The sequence below is a fragment of the Engystomops pustulosus genome, chromosome 5 (assembly GCF_040894005.1).
Source record: "Engystomops pustulosus chromosome 5, aEngPut4.maternal, whole genome shotgun sequence".
In the NCBI taxonomy this organism is placed as follows: Eukaryota; Metazoa; Chordata; class Amphibia; order Anura; family Leptodactylidae; genus Engystomops; species Engystomops pustulosus.
The window spans coordinates 198,703,159-198,726,089 of record NC_092415.1 but is presented as its reverse complement, the minus strand read 5'-3'; the positions used below and the strand labels follow the sequence as shown (position 1 = coordinate 198,726,089).

The window sequence follows — 22,931 nt, the reverse complement described above, 5'->3', positions numbered from 1 at the left end:
TCGCTTCCTCTCATTCTATAGAAAGCTTCATTGTTTACTTTCAGTGGTTAAAAACCAGTGCCTGGTCATTTGATGTCACAAAGGTGCACGGCTCGTTATATCCCTGGTCATGTGATGTCACACAGGTGCAAGGCTCATGCTATACCTGGTCGTGTAGTATAAAACAGGATGTAACTCAGGATCAGTACAGAATAGGTAATGTCATGTATGTACACAGTGACTGCACCAGCAGCAGAATAGTGAGTGCAGCTCTGGAGTATAATACAGGATGTAACTCAGGATCAGTACAGGATAAGTAATGTCATGTATGTACACAGTGACTGCACCAGCAGCAGAATAGTGAGTGCAGCTCTGGAGTATAATACAGGATGTAACTCAGGATCAGTACAGGATAAGTAATGTCATGTATGTACACAGTGACTGCACCAGCAGCAGAATAGTGAGTGCAGCTCTGGGGTATAATACAGGATGTAACTCAGGGTCTGTACAAGGGCATATATCTACTAATGTGCAGTAAAATAAAGCTGTAGGTTGTATGATTACTTCAAAATAATAGATTAAGAGGTGGTCTATAGTTTGCCAGGTCTTGATGCATTTATCCCAGCAGGCAGCATTGCTATTGCATACATTCAGGTCCATAGGTTTACATTGAAAAATCAGATCCTGCAATAAAAGCCTTCATCCTACACAAAGCTAAACACGATACATAATAGCAAATTATCCTCACTAAATCCCATTACGACAGCTCTATAGTTACTGTAACTTCAAGGAAGCACTAAATGAAAATACATTACATATAAAAACAAAAGTAGAAAATACAAAAGCACAAACTATAGAAAGTCATAGAAAGCGATATCTACAATACATAAGTCATCTTCAAGCAGCTCTTAAATTGTATCATAATGACCCCAAATGCAATCTGAGAAGACTTATAACCAACATCCAGTACATAGGGGGCAGTATTATAGTAGTTACATTCTTGTACATAGGGGGCAGTATTATAGTAGTTATATTCCTGTACATAGGGGGCAGTATTATAGTAGTTATATTCTTGTACATAGGGGGGTAGTATTATAGTAGTTATATTCTTGTACATAGGGGGCAGTATTATAGTAGTTATATTCCTGTACATAGGGGGCAGTATTATAGTAGTTATATTCCTGTACATAGGAGGCAGTATTATAGTAGTTATATTCCTGTACATAGGGGGCAGTATTATAGTAGTTATATTCCTGTACATAGGAGGCAGTATTATAGTAGTTATATTCTTGTACATAGGGGGCAGTATTATAGTAGTTATATTCTTGTACATAGGGGGCAGTATTATAGTAGTTATATTCTTGTACATAGGGGGCAGTATTATAGTAGTTATATTCTTGTACATAGGAGGCAGTATTATAGTAGTTATATTCTTGTACATAGGGGGCAGTATTATAGTAGTTATATTCTTGTACATAGGGGGCAGTATTATAGTAGTTATATTCTTGTACATAGGGGGCAGTATTATAGTAGTTATATTCTTGTACATAGGGGGCAGTATTATAGTAGTTATATTCTTGTACATAGGAGGCAGTATTATAGTAGTTATATTCTTGTACATAGGGGGCAGTATTATAGTAGTTATATTCTTGTACATAGGAGGCAGTATTATAGTAGTTATATTCTTGTACATAGGGGGCAGTATTATAGTAGTTATATTCTTGTACATAGGGGGCAGTATTATAGTAGTTATATTCTTGTACATAGGGGACAGTATTATAGTAGTTATATTCTTGTACATAGGGGGCAGTATTATAGTAGTTATATTCTTGTACATAGGGGGAGTATTATAGTAGTTATATTCTTGTACATAGGGGGCAGTATTATAGTAGTTATATTCCTGTACATAGGAGGCAGTATTATAGTAGTTATATTCTTGTACATAGGGGGCAGTATTATAGTAGTTATATTCTTGTACATAGGGGGCAGTATTATAGTAGTTATATTCTTGTACATAGGGGGCAGTATTATAGTAGTTATATTCTTGTACATAGGGGGCAGTATTATAGTAGTTATATTCTTGTACATAGGGGGCAGTATTATAGTAGCTATATTCTTGTACATAGGGGGCAGTATTATAGTAGTTATATTCTTGTACATAGGGGGCAGTATTATAGTAGTTATATTCTTGTACATAGGGGGCAGTATTATAGTAGTTATATTCTTGTACATAGGGGGCAGTATTATAGTAGTTATATTCTTGTACATAGGGGGCAGTATTATAGTAGTTATATTCTTGTACATAGTGGGGCAGTATTATAGTAGTTATATTCTTGTACATAGGGGACAGTATTATAGTAGTTATATTCTTGTACATAGGAGGAAGTATTATAGTAGTTATATTTTTGTACATAGGGGGCAGTATTATAGTAGTTATATTCTTGTACATAGTGGGGCAGTATTATAGTAGTTATATTCTTGTACATAGGAGGAAGTATTATAGTAGTTATATTTTTGTACATAGGGGGCAGTATTATAGTAGTTATATTCTTGTACATAGTGGGGCAGTATTATAGTAGTTATATTCTTGTACATAGGGGGCAGTATTATAGTAGTTATATTCTTGTACATAGGGGGCAGTATTATAGTAGTTATATTCTTGTACATAGGGGGCAGTATTATAGTAGTTATATTCTTGTACATAGGGGGCAGTATTATAGTAGTTATATTCTTGTATATAGGGGCAGTATTATAGTAGTTATATTCTTGTACATAGGGGGCAGTATTATAGTAGTTATATTCCTGTACATAGGGGGCAGTATTATAGTAGTTATATTCCTGTACATAGGGGACAGTATTATAGTAGTTATATTCTTGTACATAGGGGGCAGTATTATAGTAGTTATATTCTTGTACATAGGGGGCAGTATTATAGTAGTTATATTCTTGTACATAGGGGGTAGTATTATAGTAGTTATATTCTTGTACATAGGGGGCAGTATTATAGTAGTTATATTCTTGTACATAAGGGACAGTATTATAGTAGTTAAATTCTTGTACATAGGGGCAGTATTATAGTAGTTATATTCCTGTACATAGGGGATAGTATTATAGTAGTTATATTCTTGTACATAGGGGGCAGTATTATAGTAGTTATATTCTTGTACATAGGGGCAGTATTATAGTAGTTATATTCCTGTACATAGGGGATAGTATTATAGTAGTTATATTCCTGTACATAGGGGATAGTATTATAGTAGTTATATTCTTGTACATAGGGGGCAGTATTATAGTAGTTATATTCTTGTACATAGGAGGAAGTATTATAGTAGTTATATTTTTGTACATAGGGGGCAGTATTATAGTAGTTATATTCTTGTACATAGTGGGGCAGTATTATAGTAGTTATATTCTTGTACATAGGGGGCAGTATTATAGTAGTTATATTCTTGTACATAGGGGGCAGTATTATAGTAGTTATATTCTTGTACATAGGAGGCAGTATTATAGTAGTTATAGTCTTGTACATAGGGGGCAGTATTATAGTAGTTATATTCCTGTACATAGGGGGCAGTATTATAGTAGTTATATTCCTGTATATAGGGGGCAGTATTATAGAAGTTATATTCTTGTACATAGGGGGCAGTATTATAGTAGTTATATTCTTGTACATAGGGGGCAGTATTATAGTAGTTATATTCTTGTACATAGGGAGCAGTATTATAGTAGTTATATTCTTGTACATAGGGGGCAGTATTATAGTAGTTATATTCTTGTACATAGGGGGCAGTATTATAGAAGTTATATTCTTGTACATAGGGGGCAGTATTATAGTAGTTATATTCTTGTACATAGGGGGCAGTATTATAGTAGTTATATTCCTGTACATAGGGGGCAGTATTATAGTAGTTATATTCCTGTACATAGGGGGCAGTATTATAGTAGTTATATTCCTGTATATAGGGGGCAGTATTATAGTAGTTATATTCTTGTACATAGGGGGCAGTATTATAGTAGTTACATTCCTGTACATAGGAGGCAGTATTATAGTCCTTATATTCTTGTACATAGGGGCAGTAGTTATACTATTTTATAGACAGGTTAGTATTATATGGTAATTTGTTATACAGTATAACAGATGTCATTTCCTCCGGTAATTAGAACAGCCATTTACATAGCACAGTTTCTGGTGATTATGGTAATGATATTATAGTGAGGAGCTCAATGATCCTTACTTTAATGTGCGGATGTATTTCGGTAGCATGTACATGGGTGACAGTGAAATCTCCATTATCACCAGAGTCCCTCATCCTAATTTCTTTCACTTTTTAAATCAGAAGAACATGAAGAATACGTTGTAGGAATCATTACGACGGCCGTTACTGTGTCAAAAGTCCACGTCGGCCATAAATCATTAATATTCTGTAATGACTGAGAAGCCGTCATGTGGATGGGAGAGAGAAGACGAGGAGGCGCCATCGTGCTATTCCTCATCCTGACTATTAATGTGTTTTCCAGAAGCGCTAAGTCTTCTAATGATTGAGCTCCTGGCCCCCTGCCCGAGGAGGGAGCAGCACAGAGATTGGGGGCAGAGCGATTCATGGAAAGAAATCAGCAAATGAGAGATAAATTGTCTGTGTGGATCAACATCTCAGTCAAACATTTTCATTTTTCTGTCGCAAAGTTGCATGAGGGTGCTCACAACTTTGACCGCAAACAGACATTAAAGGAAGTGTAAAATGGCTCAATGTATAGTAAGTGTGTATTAAATTTTTAGGGCATTTTATCATCATTTTTATAAATTTATACACTAGTTTATTAAAAAAAAATTACAATATAGTTTACATTATAGCTCCTTTATACCGAGATTTTTACAATAAATGGACTCAAAAGGCAGCCAAAGCAACTTAATGGGGCAGATTTACTTACCCGGTCCATTCGCGATCCAGCGGAGCGTTCTCTGCGGTGGATTCGGGTCCGTCCGGGATTCACTAAGGCAGTTCCTCCGACGTCCACCAAGTGGCGCTGCTGCACTGAAGTTCAACAGCCTATTCTTGGTGAAGGTAAGCGCGAGTCCCGCAACACTTTTTTTTTTTTTTTTTCAAATGCGGCGTTTTTTCCTAATCCATCGGGTTTTCGTTCGCCCCCCCCCCCCCCCCCGATTTCTGTCGCGTGCATGCCAGCGCCGATGCGCCACAATCCGATCGCGTGCGCCAAAATCCCAGGGCAATACAGGTAAAAGCGTCACAAATCAGAAATATTCGGGTAACACGTCGGGAAAAAGCTAATCCCTTAGTAAATGACCCCCACTTGCACCTCCAACAAAAATCCCTGTATATGGATCAATAAAGCTTTATTATATTGTATTGTAAGTAGGATTTTGCTTGTTTTTCACTATGGGTAAAATATGTGGCATTTATATCCTCTGCAGATTTTTAGCTTTTATTTTTTGGAGATTATATGCATCCAAGTTGAAGTTAGTCCCAAAATTAGCCAGAAAGTGGTGCTTTTAATGCATTTTACAGAAAAATACAGTTCAATGTAAAGTTGCATGATGGCGCCAATAAATGTAAAGTATTTCGACAATGCGCCAGGAGTCCGCTTTTAGTATGTAAAGGATAGGATAAAATTTGCTTTTTTAGTGTCATTTAAAAGGGGTTGGCCATTATCAGAAAACTTTAGCAAGTTAATGTAAACCTACAACCGCAGATCTACCTATTAAGATAGATCCGGTGGCAGGTTCCTCTAGTGTAGAGTAGGATTGCCCTTTTTAGGGCTTATTCTTTTGTGGCCCAGAACTTTTATAAATTTTACTTCCCCCAATACGTAAATTTCCTAAAGAGGCTACTGGGGCGTGGAGTAGGCGGAGCTGAGGCTACACGGCGCGGCTACTCCTTGTCCCAGTGGCCTCTTTGATCCTCCTACCAATGCATTCTTCAGCTTCACGCACTCGTCCACAAAGCCGGGTTTTGTGCATGCGCAGAATGCAGGCCGCCGGCTGTGCAGTCTCATCTCTGAAACCGGAGCTACTGCGCATGCGTAGAACCCAGCCTCGCAGATGAGTGTGCGCAGCTCCTTGTAGTTGTGCGCTGAAGATGCATTGGTAGGCAGAACGCAAGAGGCTACCGGGGCGTGGAGTAGCCGCACAGTGTAGCCTCGGCTCCGCCTACTCCACGCCCCTGTAGCCTCTTCAGCAAATTTGCATATTGGGGGAATTATAATTTATAAAAGTTCTGGGCCACAAAAGAATGAGCCCTAAAAAGGGCTCTACTACTCTACAGTAGAGGAACCTGCCACCGGATCTACCTTAATAGGTAGATGGGTGGTGGTAGGTTTCCTTTAAGTACACATGACATGGTGATGTGATGGACACACCTAACTCACACACAGTAGTACAGGTTTCTATTCACTGGAAGTTCAGTGGTGAACGACGCCTGATTTGATGAGCAATGCCGGATCTTCATAGTACACTAAATGCAGCGCCATATATTGTATAGTGGCTGCTCTTGGTATTGCACCTAAGTCTTATTGACCGAGCAACAAGTAGGCAATGTCACTGATCAATGAGACATCACATTATTAAATACTCAGATTAATGTGATTAATACATTAAAAAAACAAAATAAAAATTAACGACTCCCCCTTTAAATCGGTTACTAAAGAATACACACACTCCGTTTAGGGATCACCACTCACGTGTAGCTGTAATATGCTAAAGCTGGACTTGACCGGACAAAGCTCCCAGGTCTCGTTTTCAAGGAACATTCTGAGTTCTTCGAGGCGCGTTCTAGAAAGGAAAAAAAATAATTCTATAAAAAAAAAAAATCAGCAGCTATTGAATTTAAAGAAGACGCTAAAAAAAATGAACGATACATTGTAAAAGTTCACGGAGGTCTTAAAATCCTGGGAACAGAATATGAATTAATTATGGACGGTAATGAGCGGTTTATAGGACGCGGCGAGGGTTAAACGCCGCAGAGATTTAGACATTCAGTCCGTAAAACTTCACCCCGGCAAACGACAATTCATTAACCTTTCCAAAGTGGTCACCCGGGAACTTCAGGTGCCCCCCCCCCCCACACCCGGCAGCCGAAACCTGCGCCGCTGCTAGAATGGAGAATAAGGGGACAATATATAGACATCGCCGCTGATGACCGCGCTCCTGCCGGAGAGGCTAATTTCGGAGCGGACCACATAATGACTCTCATTAATGATGTGTTTTTGGGCTGAGAGTAAATGTGCCAAAAAAAAAAAAACCCTTAAAAACTAAAATCCTGTCCCTGAGAAACAGCCAATGACTTCTAATTAATCGGAAATTTTAATATGGCGAATGAGGAATAGGCAGAATTCGTGATTTGTACGATAAAAATGTACATTTTTTCGATTCGGAAATAGCGCCACTCATGTAAAAAGGCTGTTTGTGGTACTGCAGGTCAGACCTTTCCCATAGAAGAGATGCTCTGTTTTGGGAAGAAATTAAAGGGAACCTGTCAGCAGGTTTCACCCCACTAAACTACCAGTGTATTGATACAATGGGGCTCATTTACTTAACCGTTTCAGTCGCGATCCAGCGGCGCGTTGTCCGACGAGGATTCGGGTTCTGGCGGGATTCACTAAGGTCGTGCGCCTGATATCCCCCAGGTGTCGCTGCTGCGCCGAGGTCCGCCGGAGTTCACCTGCTTCTTCCTGGTGCATGTGAGTGCTTGATCTTGCAACACTTTTCGTTTTTTTAAATTCCGCAGTTTCTCCGAATCCGTCAGGTTCTCCAACGGCCACGCCCCCCCATTTCCGTCACATTAAAGCCGGCGCGATTACGCCGAAATCCGATCGCATGTGCCAAAAATCCGGCGGAAAAATTTGGGAAACCCGATGAAAGTGCACCCGCGGAGCCCTTAGTAAATAAGCCCCAATGACAGGAGATGATAACCCGATCCTCTAATCCTCATCTCATGCTCTTGTATGTAAGTTTTCTCTTGTGCTTCACTTCTTTTCTGGGATCCTCTACCTCATTTTCAGTGACACGGTTAGTAATTATTCTCCGGTTTTTGGTGGAAGGAGATCACGCGATTGGTGATACGATTTGACCTACCTGTGATAATTTTTAAAATAGTTCACACTTTGCTTCCTAACGGATTCCTGTAAAACCTCGGATTTGCTGCCGCAGAACTCCTCTCCGACCTGCATGAGCCTAGACGGGGAGACAGGAATTAACAGGTCAGCGATCAGAAACGTATAGTCACAGTACTGGTTTTAGTAGATAATTAACTACAAATCTCAGGCTGATATTTCACAGTCCTGCTGCTACTAACTAATAAACACAAAGGCCTGATTACACATATATCCAATAACAATACCTAACACTGGCTGCACAGAGCACAGCAGTGTGAGGTCACACGCCCAGTGCAGTTGGAGAAATTACAATCCTGGAATATAAATCCATTTTTCACAGTCCTGCTGCTACAAACAACATACACACAGGTCTGATTAGACTGATCTCGAAGGCCAATTTTTAACAATGGTTGCAGAAAGCACAGCAGTGTGGGGACATACCCCCAAGTGGAGACACTCCAATCCTGGAATCCACTTTCCACAGTCCTACCGCTATATATGGCATACACAAAGGTATGATTACACATCTCTCCAGGAACAATACCTAACACTGGCTGCATAGAGCACAGCAGTGTGAGGAAACACCACCATGAGGAGAAGCTACAATCCAGGAATCCATTTTCCACAGTCCTGCTGCTACTAACAACATGCACAAAGGTATGATTACACATCTCTCCATGAACAATAGCTAACACTGGCTGCATAGAGCACAGAGCACAGCAGTGAGAGGACACACCACCATAAGGTGAAGCTACAGTCCAGGAATACATTTTCCACAGTCCTGCTGCTACTAATAACATACACAAAGGTATGATTATACATCTCTCCATGAACAATACCTAACATTGGCTGCATAGAGCACAGCAGTGTGAGGACACACCACCATAAGGTGAAGCTACAGTCCAGGAATCCATTTTTCACAGTCCTGCTGCTGCTACTAATAACATACACAAAGGTATGATTACACATCTCTCCATGAACAATACCTAACATTGGCTGCATAGAGCACGGGGCACAGCAGTGAGCGGACACACCACCATGAGGAGAAGCTACAATCCTGGAATCCATTTTTCACAGTCCTGCTGCTACTAACAACACGCACAAAGATCTGATTACACATCTCTCAAACACTACTTTACGTGGTTCTCCCAATATCAACGCTCATTGCCTAAATCTAATCACTGAAGGACCTCTTAGGATAGGCGATTTAGATGTGTCCACCCTTAAAGGAATTCCCCTGGTAGTTTATATTCATCCGTCTTGGGTTTATTGGGGTCCGACACCCAGCACTCCAATGATCATGATAGGAAACAACTTTAAAGGATCAATCCTAGAATGATCCCTTTAAGACACATAAATGAAAGAAATCCGTGTAACAATGTTGCACAGTGAATGACTAGATTCACATCCCCTTTAAGGACCGTTAAGGACCTACCTGCTGACTATATCCAGCACTACAATGAAGTCGTCATACTTGAAGTTGGACATATCGGTTCCGAGCAGATACGTCTTGACCTTGAGCTGAACGTCCTGTAAGACACAGAGGGAGGCATCAGGGATAATGCGATGTAGCAGAGTGGACGAGGCTCCGCGTTCCTGCGCCCGACCTGCACAATATGTTCGCGTTCCGGGGAAGAGAACATTCTTTTTGACAATCTGTCTCCTCTTATTGTACACAAACGACAACAACGATGACAATATCAGACAACGCAGCGGGACGGAAAATCGGAGCAGAGGTTTCGAGGTTTTCTCTTCCTGGAATTATCTGAAGCTTAAATTACGAAATTACCATGAAAATAGAAAAGCGAGACTCGGGATCTTGTAACCCATGCTTAAAGGGAAACTCCAAACAAAACATAGGATAATATAGGGAATATTTCAATATTTGTGACCAGGCAGTACATCATTGCTATGGACTGTCCGCTGAGAGATGTGTAATCAGACCTTTATGCATGTTATTAGTAGCAGCAGGACTGTGATACATGAATTTATATTCTAGGATTGTAGCTTTGCCAAGTGCACTGGGGGCGTGTCCCCATATTGCTGTGCTCTCTGCATCCAGTAATGGGTATTGTCCTTGGAGAGATGTGTAATAATATAATTGTGAATATTGATAGTAGCAGCAGGACTGTGAAAACACACCTCCAAGATTGCAGTTTCTGGGGGTTGTGTCTGAACTGAGCTGCTCCATAATCCCTCCTTATTGCTCTGGATGATGGTTGAAGAATTCAACAAGAGGGGAGGGACTATGCAGCAGTTTTATGCAAAGATCACAGCAGTGTGAGGACACGCCCCCAGTGCACTTGAAGAATCTACAGTTCTGCTGTTACTGACAACACACAAACACAAAGGTAAGAATACACATCTCTCCAGGGACAACACTAAACACAAACTGCAGATCGCACAGAGCACAGCAGTGTGAACTCACTTGGAGAAGTGCACTTGGAGAAGCTACAATCTTGCACCATAAATCCATATTTCAAAGTCCTGCTGCTACTAACAATATATACAAAGGTCTGTTTACACTTCTCTAAAGAGACAATACATAACACTGGCTGAAGAGAGCAAAGAGAACAGCAGGGTTAGGACATACCCTAGGATAATACTGTAATATAAATCCATTTTTCACAGTACTGCTGCTACCCACAACAGGTCTGATTACAGATCTCTCCAGGGACAATGTATAACATTGGCTACAGAGAGTACAGAGAACAGCAGTGTTCTGACATACCCCAGGTACAATCCTGGAATATAAATTCATATTTCACAGTCCTGCTGCTACTGGCGACATTCACAAAGCTCTGATTACACAGATGGTACATAATATCGCCTGCATGGTCACACCTACACTAAATTCTTAAAGGGAAAGTACCAAAGATCACACAAAACACAAAGAAAGACATTCGTTAAGAGATCTATGGGAGAATTCTGGAATAATTTTACCCCATTTTCTCGAGTTTTAGAGGCTTTAAGGAAAAAATGGGTGTTGTTTATGGAGAAAGTTTGCTCCTCTTGTAAATAACCATTGGAACAACCAAATGGGGTGGGATTATAATAAAATCATGTAATGAAAGAGTAATCTGGATGAGAAATCCCCACCAGCCCATCAGCAGCACCCAGCATCACCAGATTCTAATGAGCAACATGTAATACTCCACTCCCCCTCCGGAGGCAGTGCAGGGGCAGAAATCACTTGCTGCTGGGATTCCTTGCAGATTAGTGAAATCAGCTGATAGTTCATCCCCATTGTACACATTTACACTTATCCTTGTACCTTTCACCGATTTGTAAATTAGCTAAAGGGGCTTTCATAATCAGTGATAGTATAAGGCCGGAAACCCGCTATAAGAAAACGTAAGCAACAACGAAAGCGGATTACCTGCCATATGCGCGTCAGTCCGTGCTCTAGTTTTTTCTTTATATAATTTCGATCAAAATTGTTCTCTTCTGTAGCGGACGCACTGCTATTATCTGAAAAATAGAAAAACAGCAGAATGTAAGCCAGAAAAAATACAGCATTAAAGGGGTTAACTCCCCTCCAGGAAGACTACAAAACTGCTTCCTCCACTACTAAAACACGATTCTCTGAGGCTACTGTAGGCAGGCGAGTTCTAACGCCGCCCCAGGTCTAGAGCGCACGCCGCCCCAGGTCTAGAGTGCACGCCGCGCCCCGGTCTAGAGTGCACGCCACGCCCTGGTCTAGAGCGCACGCCGCGCCCAGGTCTAGAGTGCACGCCGCGCCCAGGTCTAGAGTGCACGCCGCGCCCAGGTCCAGAGTGCACGCCGCGCCCAGGTCCAGAGCGCACGCCGCGCCCAGGTCCAGAGCGCACGCCGCGCCCAGGTCCAGAGCGCACGCCGCGCCCAGGTCTAGAGCGCACGCCGCGCCCAGGTCTAGAGTGCACGCCGCGCCCCAGGTCTAGAGTGCCCCTCGCGCCCCAGGTCTAGAGTGCCCCTCGCGCCCCAGGTCTAGAGTGCCCCTCGCGCCCCAGGTCTAGAGTGCACGCCGCGCCCCAGGTCTAGAGTGCACGCCGCGCCCCAGGTCTAGAGTGCCCCTCGCGCCCCAGGTCTAGAGTGCACGCCGCGCCCCAGGTCTAGAGTGCACGCCGCGCCCCAGGTCTAGAGTGCACGCCGCGCCCCAGGTCTAGAGTGCACGCCGCACCTAGCCAGTCCTCAGACATGACACCAGTAAGCAAGCATAAAACAGGGGCACTTACTCATAGATCCAGGCACCGTGACTGTAATAATCTGTTATCAATGGCCTCCTTCTTTCTAAAAGTAACTTTTATAATTATACTAAATCAGCCTGAGGGGTTACCCTAGCCCCTCTGTAAAACATTGTCTCACTCTCCTCCCAGCTCCCTAAACACTGCCCCTCTATTCTCTGGCTTTACAGACTGTTACATTGTCTCAACCTCCCCCCCCCTGCAATTTAGCATTACAGACTATTACAATGTCCCCTCTCCCTTCTCCCTCAGCATGGGGAGGGGGGGGGGGGGTTAAAACAGTGTAAAAGTCTGTAAAGCCAGATAACAGAGGTGCAAGCGATTTCGATGGTGATGGAAATGGAAAACGAAAAAGTGGCCTCGAAGATCCCCGATGACCTGAAATGTGGTCATCTCCAGAGCCCACTATGGCCTGGAGCAGGGAACTGTAAGCTTTTTGGAGAGGGGGCCTTGATCTAAAAATCAGTCCAGGATCTCAGTAGGTCACAGTAGATGGATCTCCACTGGATCTGACCCTTTGGATAGAATTGTCAAAATCTTCTCTGCACTTCGGAAGTTTGGAATTACGACCAAACTTCCTTGTAAAGTAGTGTCCGGGATGAAGTTCCTACCGAATTAATCATCTTTAACTTCTGCCGCTATCTCCTCCGACCCGTCCTAATTAACATTCTCCGAAAAACAAGATGGTAATGTGAGGAGAGCGGAGCCCGTGACCTCTCGTCTCCATCGCACGGTGAATAAACTCCGAGGTGCCATCTGCAAGTCAATGAGGATGTACAGAAAGTACAGGTTCTTCAGACGGCTCAGCCACGTCCTCGGGAGCCCTGAACAGGAAGATGTTAATGATAATCCGCTCTGAGCGCAGGTCTCCTGAGATGCCTACGGGGCCCACGTGTGGTGCCCTATGGTGACTGGGCCAAAAGACCAAATAAGGGCGGAACAGGACGGCCAAACATGAAGACCATAGACTCCGTCTGCCTCAATGGCCGCCGGACACAAAGCTGGGCCAAGGGTGGTCATTCCCGTGCACTTACCTATCGAGCCACGAGGCTCAATGATACAAATGTAATACTTCTGGCTCCGTATGCGGCTACTGATACTCGTGGTGATGTCCTATCCCAAGGAGAGGAGACCATGTCCTCCATGTAATAAATCTGGAAGCGGCGCACAGCGTTTTATCACTACCAGCTCATCCCATAAAACCCGCAGCCTCTTGTATCCGACACCATAAAAGACTAATCTGCAGCTTGAGGAGATGTCATTATACTTAGTGCCGGCTGCCGGAGCCAGAAGCGGAAAATCAATCTCTATATAAAATAAAAACATTCTTCATCTTCTAAAACACCTCGTAACAACCTGAACGGAGGAGAGCAGAGCACCCGGTACCTACCCCCAGCCACCCTGAGAATACACAACTAGCAGGACATGCAAGATATACAAATATACAAATATAAGCACTGTACAAAGATAAATCAAATGATAGAAGATATGAGATAGATAGATAGATAGATAGATAGATAGATAGATAGATAGATAGATGATAGATAGATAGATAGATAGATAGATATGAGATAGATAGATATGAGATAGATATGAGATAGATAGATAGATAGATAGATAGATAGATATGAGATAGATAGATAGATATGAGATAGATAGATAGATAGATAGATATGAGATAGATATGAGATAGATATGAGAGATAGATAGGAGATAGATAGATAGATAGATAGATATGAGATAGATAGATAGATATGAGATAGATAGATAGATATGAGATAGATAGATAGATATGAGATAGATAGATAGATAGATAGATAGATAGATAGATAGATAGATAGATAGATAGATATGAGATAGATATGAGAGATAGATAGGAGATAGATAGATAGATAGATAGATAGATAGATAGATATGAGATAGATAGATAGGAGATAGATAGATAGATAGATAGATAGATAGATAGATAGATATGAGATAGATAGATAAATATGAGATAGATAGATAAATATGAGATAGATAGATGATAGATAGATAGATAGATAGATATGAGATAGATAGATAGGAGATAGATAGATAGATAGATAGATAGATAGATAGATAGATAGATAGATAGATATGAGATAGATAGATGAATATGAGATAGATAGATAAATATGAGATAGATAGATAGATGATAGATAGATAGATAGATAGATAGATAGATAGATAGATAGATAGATAGATAGATATGAGATAGATAGATATGAGATAGATAGATAGATATGAGATAGATAGATAGATAGATAGATAGATAGATAGATATGAGATAGATAGATATGAGATAGATAGATAGATAGATAGATAGATAGATAAATATGAGATAGATAGATAGATGATAGATAGATAGATAGATAGATAGATAGATATGAGATAGATAGATAGATATGAGATAGATAGATAGATATGAGATAGATAGATAGATAGATAGATATGAGATAGATAGATAGATATGAGATAGATAGATAGATATGAGATAGATAGATAGATAGATAGATATGAGATAGATAGATAGGAGATAGATAGATAGATAGATAGATAGATAGATAGATAGATAGATGAATATGAGATAGATAGATAAATATGAGATAGATAGATAGATGATAGATAGATAGATAGATAGATAGATAGATAGATAGATAGATAGATAGATAGATAGATATGAGATAGATAGATAGATATGAGATAGATAGATAGATAGATAGATAGATAGATAGATATGAGATAGATATGAGATAGATAGATAGGAGATAGATAGATAGGAGATAGATAGATAGGAGATAGATAGATAGATAATTCCACAAATAGGCAGCACTCCTGGTTAGTGTTCAAAAGCAGTGGGGTATCTTTATTCCATGTGCAACGTTTCAGCTCACACAGAGCCTTTATCAAGCATGATAAAGGCTCTGTGTGAGCTGAAACGTTGCACATGGAATAAAGATACCCCACTGCTTTTGAACACTAACCAGGAGTGCTGCCTATTTGTGGAATTATATACTTAGGACGCTTCAGCCAGAGTGCCAAGGACTTTGCACCTGACCTAGTTGCTGTGCTGCTCTGGACTTTCCAATACTTAGATAGATAGATAGATAGATAGATAGATAGATAGATAGATAGATATGAGATAGATAGATAGGAGATAGATAGATAGGAGATAGATAGATAGGAGATAGATAGATAGGAGATAGATAGATAGATAGATAGATAGATAGATAGATAGATAGGAGATAGATAGATAGATAGATAGATAGATAGATAGATAGATAGATAGGAGATAGATAGATAGGAGATAGATAGATAGGAGATAGATAGATAGGAGATAGATAGATAGATAGATAGATAGATAGATAGATAGGAGATAGATAGATAGGAGATAGATAGATAGGAGATAGATAGGAGATAGATAAATAGGAGATAGATAGATAGATAGATAGGAGATAGATAGATAGGAGATAGATAGATAGGAGATAGATAGATAGGAGATAGATAGATAGGAGCTAGATAGATAGGAGATAGATAGATAGGAGATAGATAGATAGGAGATAGATAGATAGGAGATAGATAGATAGGAGATAGATAGATATGAGATAGATAGATAGATAGATAGATAGATAGATAGATAGGAGATAGATAGATAGGAGATAGATAGATAGGAGATAGATAGATAGGAGATAGATAGATAGATAGATAGATAGATAGATAGATAGATAGATAGATAGATAGGAGATAGATAGATAGATAGATAGATAGATAGATAGATAGATAGGAGATAGATAGATAGGAGATAGATAGATAGGAGATAGATAGATAGGAGATAGATAGATAGATAGATAGATAGATAGATAGGAGATAGATAGATAGGAGATAGATAGATAGGAGATAGATAGATAGGAGATAGATAAATAGGAGATAGATAGATAGATAGATGATAGATAGATAGATAGATAGGAGATAGATAGATAGGAGATAGATAGATAGGAGATAGATAGATAGGAGATAGATAGATAGGAGATAGATAGATAGGAGATAGATAGATAGGAGATAGATAGATAGATAGATAGATAGATAGGAGATAGATAGATAGGAGATAGATAGATAGGAGATAGATAGATAGGAGATAGATAGATAGATAGGAGATAGATAGATAGGAGATAGATAGATAGATAGATAGATAGATAGATAGATAGATAGATAGGAGATAGATAGATAGGAGATAGATAGATAGGAGATAGATAGGAGATAGATAGGAGATAGATAGATAGATAGATAGATAGGAGATAGATAGATAGATAGATAGGAGATAGATAGATAGGAGATAGATAGATAGGAGATAGATAGATAGATAGATAGATAGATAGGAGATAGATAGATAGATAGATAGATAGATAGATAGGAGATAGATAGATAGGAGATAGATAGATAGGAGATAGATAGATAGGAGATAGATAGGAGATAGATAGATAGATAGATAGATAGATAGATAGATAGATAGATAGGAGATAGATAGATAGGAGATAGATAGATAGATAGATAGGAGATAGATAGATAGGAGATAGATAGATAGATAGATAGGAGATAGATAGATAGATAGATAGATAGATAGATAGATAGATAGATAGGAGATAGATAGATAGATAGGAGATAGATAGATAGATAGATATGAGATAGATAGATAGATAGATAGATAGATAGGAGATAGATAGATAGATAGGAGATAGATAGATAGGAGATAGATAGATAGGAGATAGATAGATAGGAGATAGATAGATAGATAGATAGATAGGAGATAGATAGATAGATAGATAGATAGATAGATAGGAGATAGATAGATAGATAGATAGATAGATAGATAGATATGAGATAGATAGATAGATAGATAGATAGGAGATAGATAGATAGGAGATAGATAGATAGATAGATAGATAGATAGGAGATAGATAGGAGATAGATAGATAGGAGATAGATAGATAGGAGATAGATAGATAGGAGATAGATAGATAGGAGATAGATAGATAGGAGATAGATAGATAGATAGATAGATAGATAGATAGATAGATAGGAGATAGATAGATAGGAGATAGATAGATAGGAGATAGATAGATAGATAGATAGATAGGAGATAGATAGATAGGAGATAGATAGGAGATAGATAGATAGGAGATAGATAGGAGATAGATAGGAGATAGATAGATAGATAGATAGATAGGAGATAGATAGGAGATAGATAGATAGATAGATAGATAGGAGATAGATAGGAGATAGATAGATAGATAGATAGATAGGAGATAGATAGATAGGAGATAGATAGATAGGAGATAGATAGATATGAGATAGATAGATAGATAGATAGATAGGAGATAGATAGATAGATAGATAGATAGATAGGAGATAGATATGAGATAGATAGATAGATAGATAGATAGGAGATAGATAGATAGATAGATAGATAGATAGATAGATAGATAGATAGGAGATAGATAGATAGATAGATAGATAGATAGATAGGAGATAGATAGATAGATAGATAGATAGATAGATAGATAGATAGATAGATATGAGATAGATATGAGATAGATAGATAGATAGATAGATAGATAGGAGATAGATAGATAGGAGATAGATAGATAGATAGATAGATAGGAGATAGATAGGAGATAGATAGATAGGAGATAGATAGGAGATAGATAGATAGATAGGAGATAGATAGATAGGAGATAGATAGATAGATAGATAGATAGATAGATAGATAGATAGATAGGAGATAGATAGATAGATAGATAGATAGATAGGAGATAGATATGAGATAGATAGATAGATAGATAGATAGATAGATAGATAGGAGATAGATAGATAGATAGATAGATAGATAGATAGATAGATAGATAGGAGATAGATAGATAGATAGATAGATAGATAGGAGATAGATAGATAGATAGATAGATAGATAGATAGATAGATATGAGATAGATATGAGATAGATAGATAGATAGATAGATAGATAGGAGATAGATAGATAGGAGATAGATAGATAGATAGATAGATAGGAGATAGATAGGAGATAGATAGATAGGAGATAGATAGGAGATAGATAGATAGATAGGAGATAGATAGATAGGAGATAGATAGATAGATAGATAGATAGATAGATAGATAGGAGATAGATAGATAGATAGATAGATAGATAGATAGATAGGAGATAGATAGATAGGAGATAGATAGATAGATAGATAGATAGATAGATAGGAGATAGATAGGAGATAGATAGATAGGAGATAGATAGGAGATAGATAGGAGATAGATAGATAGGAGATAGATAGATAGATAGGAGATAGATAGATAGATAGATAGATAGATAGATAGATAGATATGAGATAGATAGATAGATAGATAGATAGATAGATAGGAGATAGATAGGAGATAGATAGATAGATAGGAGATAGATAGGAGATAGATAGATAGATAGATAGATAGGAGATAGATAGATAGATAGGAGATAGATAGATAGGAGATAGATAGATAGGAGATAGATAGATAGATAGATAGATAGATAGATAGATAGATAGATAGATAGATAGGAGATAGATAGATAGATAGATAGATAGATAGGAGATAGATAGATAGATAGATAGATATGAGATAGATAGATAGATAGATAGATAGGAGATAGATAGATAGGAGATAGATAGGAGATAGATAGATAGATAGATAGGATAGATACTATATACATAGATGATAGATAAAACATTTTCCCCTCACCAGACGCTGCTTGTGGTTCCTCATGATCAAATTTTTCATGCCACTCCATTGTACGGAAGTAGCTCCGCATGACTTCCCATAGTGCTTTGCAGAGGTCGGTCAGACATGGAATGTAGCTGTCCGATGTTATATGCTGAAAAGATACAAAGCGCAACATATTATTCACCAATAGGATCATCCTACTGGACCGATGACGGGTTAGAGACAAAGCCCAGTATATAGTATTTTACTTATATTTGTTTACTTATATATCCACCTCCCAGCAGTCACCTGTTCCCTTGCACTACCAGCCTGACAAGAAGTGTCAGGGGTCATGGGCTCTACTTTGGCCAATCAGGGGTTGCAATAGTCCAAGGTGATGTAGAGCAAGTGATGCAACCGGAGATGGCTGAGGCCACTGATTGGCCGGCATGGAGTACACATGACCAGGGAGGTAGATTAGGAAAAGTCCCTTTTTTTCATACACCCCCGCCCCCTGAGGCATTTTTTAGGATACATGGAAAACACCATTTAGGATTTTAATTAAAAATCGCCGAATATAATTGAATTTCCTTCTGCGGGTCTGCTCTCCTGCTGCACAAGTTCTCTAGAATTGACTGACCTGAACTATCAGACTTCCTCATAAAAAATGCCATTTTTATGTGAGCTTTAAAAATGCAACCATTTGTCACATTATAAAAGTCCATATCCTGCACACAACCCAACAGGGTTCAGATTTCAAATCTGGGTTCCTACTAGGTTTCTTTTACACATAATTAAAGTGGATTTGTCAAATCTGTGATCTGATGGCAGCAGGACATTGAAGGAGACACTAAGGGGATGTACAAAACCCCTGCCAGGTTTAATAGAAAAAGCCTGTGACTCCACCCATACACTAAGTCTAAGCCTGTGAGTCATTGTGCCCCACCCATTCACTAAGTCTAAGCCTGTGAGTCATTGTGCCCCACCCATTCACTAAGTCTAAGCCTGTGAGTCATTGTGCCCCACCCATTCACTAAGTCTAAGCCTGTGAGTTATTGTGACTTCACCCACTCACTAAGTCTAAGCCTGTGAGTCATTGTGACTTCACCCACTCACTAAATCTAAGCCTGTGAGTCATTGTGACTTCACCCACTCACTAAGTCTAAGCCTGTGAGTCATTGTGACTTCACCCACTCACTAAGTCTAAGCCTGTGAGTTATTGTGCCCTACACACTCACTAAGTCTAAGCCTGTGAGTTATTGTGCCCCACCCACTAAGTCTAAACCTGTGAGTCATTGTGAACATACCCACTCACTAAGCCTAAGCCTGTGAGTCATTGTGACCCCAACAACTCACTAAGTATAAGCCTGTGAGTCATTATGCCCTACCCATTCCCTAAGCCTGTGAGTCATTGTGATGTCTCCTACTCACTCAGTCTAAGCCTGTGAGTCATTGTGCCCTACCCACTCACTAATTCTAAGCCTGTCTGTCATTGTGACCCCACAAACTCACTAAATCCAAGCCTGTGAGACTCACTTCTTCTGTCTAGGAGAAAATCTGTGGCCAGAATGCAAATGAATCCTCATTATTAATTATATGTAAATGAGCATTTCGGTGCACCATGGACGTGGTCAGGAAGCCCAGTGCACCCTTCCTTGCTCAGTTTCATAGCGCCCTTTCAAATTTAATAGCCGATACCCTGCTCCTGCTGTGAAGTTGTGCACAAAAGGGTGCACCAGACCTTATGGCCATGCCCATTGTGCACCTAAATGCTCATTTGCATATAGATATCAATGAAGATTGCTTTGAACTTGTGTCCTCCTCTTATGATTCAGGACACTTCAGCTACAAGACTGTATATTATACGTGTGACCCGGTTTAGGGGGTAGGTGCCCTTTAATTGTGGAATTGTGGTTACATCAGAAATAACAAGGGAGTGAGTCACTTAAAAAATGTTAATTTTCATATTTAAAAATCAAACTTCTCATAATCTAAAAGGTGACAGGACAGAGGTGTTTATTCGTCATCCTCGACCTTACGCTCCAGGGTGGAATTCAAGGTCAGAAAAAAAAAAATTTCTGTCTATTTTTGGCCTCTGATAATAAGAAATATTAACATTTAAATGATATATACCATGAAAATGTTTTATTAATCATCCTCCCAGCAAATAACCAAATGTACATGTTCAGCAATTCAGGGAGCGACGCAAACAATATACTAAAAGCAATATAGAGGCTGTACACCCTAAAAACATCAATATACGGCAATTAAACCGTGCAGGTCTAGTGAATACATGAATATATAACAAATCTAAGCCCCGTGTAGGAGAAGCCGTCCTATAATGTGTCGTATTCTATGGCATCTTATAGAGGGGGCCGACAAGATAAGGAAAACAACATCGAAGACCGATCCTCAGGATAGCCAGGGCCCATTCCGGCTTTCTGCTGTCTGTGTCCGACTAAAGTTGTGCAAATAATATAATGAAGGGCAGGAGTAAGTTGGAGAGGAAAGACAGCAAAATCATGTGGGGTACAACATGGATGAGTGCGTCGGAGGGACAGGCGGGCTGGATGGGGAGGGGGCACTGACAGGCGTGCTGGATGGGGAGGGGGCACTGACAGGCGTGCTGGATGGGGAGGGGGCACTGACAGGCGTGCTGGATGGGGAGGGGGCACTGACAGGCGTGCTGGATGGGGAGGGGGCACTGACAGGCGTGCTGGATGGGGAGGGGGCACTGACAGGCGTGCTGGATGGGGAGGGGGCACTGACAGGCGTGCTGGATGGGGAGGGGGCACTGACAGGCGTGCTGGATGGGGAGGGGGCACTGACAGGCGTGCTGGATGGGGAGGGGGCACTGACAGGCGTGCTGGATGGGGAGGGGGCACTGACAGGCGTGCTGGATGGGGAGGGGGCACTGACAGGCGTGCTGCATGGGGAGGGGGCACTGACAGGCGTGCTGCATGGGGAGGGGGCACTGACAGGCGTGCTGCATGGGGAGGGGGCACTGACAGGCGTGCTGCATGGGGAGGGGGCACTGACAGGCGTGCTGCATGGGGAGGGGGCACTGACAGGCGTGCTGCATGGGGAGGGGGCACTGGTGATTGCCGGAATGAGAGCAATGGAAGCAACACGGACGGTTGCGGCTGATGAGCAAGGAAACACTGACCAGTGTGATTGGTGCAACCAAGGGGGAGGCAACATTGTCCTGAGTGACATGACAAAGGGGGAGGCGACAATGACCAGTGTGATCGGTGCAACCAAGTGGAAAGTTATATTGACCAGTGTGACCAAGGAGAAGGCAACACTGTGCTGACCAACATAAAAAAGGAGGAGGCGACACTGTTCTGGCCAATATTATGAGGAGAGACCAGAAAGCGACACTGGGGAATGCAAATCTGTTATAACTGGTGACCAAGAGGAAGGCAACCATGCGGCCATGGGGGAAAGGTGCAACGGAAAAGAGGGCGTCCTGCAACAGAGCGATCAATGACCACCAAGGGGGAGGCGACAGTGACCACAGATTCCGAGGGGGAGGCGACAGTGACCACAGAGTCCGAGGGGGAGGCGACAGTGGCCACAGAGTCCGAGGGGGAGGCGACAGTGGCCACAGAGTCCGAGGGGGAGGCGACAGTGACCACAGAGTCCGAGCGGGAGGCGACAGTGACCACAGATTCCGAGGGGGAGGCGACAGTGACCACAGAGTCCGAGGGGGAGGCGACAGTGGCCACAGAGTCCGAGGGGGAGGCGACAGTGACCACAGAGTCCGAGCGGGAGGCGACAGTGACCACAGAGTCCGAGCGGGAGGCGACAGTGACCACAGAGTCCGAGCGGGAGGCGACAGTGACCACAGAGTCCGAGCGGGAG

At 40.8% G+C, this 22,931-nt stretch overlaps 1 protein-coding gene across 1 annotated transcript in view; it reads right to left on the bottom strand.

Moving 5' to 3' along the window:
- VPS50 (VPS50 subunit of EARP/GARPII complex) overlaps window positions 1-22,931 on the bottom strand; it is a 136,287-nt gene that overhangs the window by 36,274 nt on the left and 77,082 nt on the right. Inside the window, exons 13-17 of the mRNA XM_072154323.1 lie at window positions 19,107-19,239; window positions 11,468-11,559; window positions 9,524-9,618; window positions 8,069-8,167; window positions 6,676-6,766 (exon numbers count right to left, since the gene is read on the bottom strand). Coding sequence (XP_072010424.1) covers window positions 6,676-6,766; window positions 8,069-8,167; window positions 9,524-9,618; window positions 11,468-11,559; window positions 19,107-19,239 — 510 coding nt within the window. The remainder of the gene's footprint in view (window positions 1-6,675; window positions 6,767-8,068; window positions 8,168-9,523; window positions 9,619-11,467; window positions 11,560-19,106; window positions 19,240-22,931) is intronic.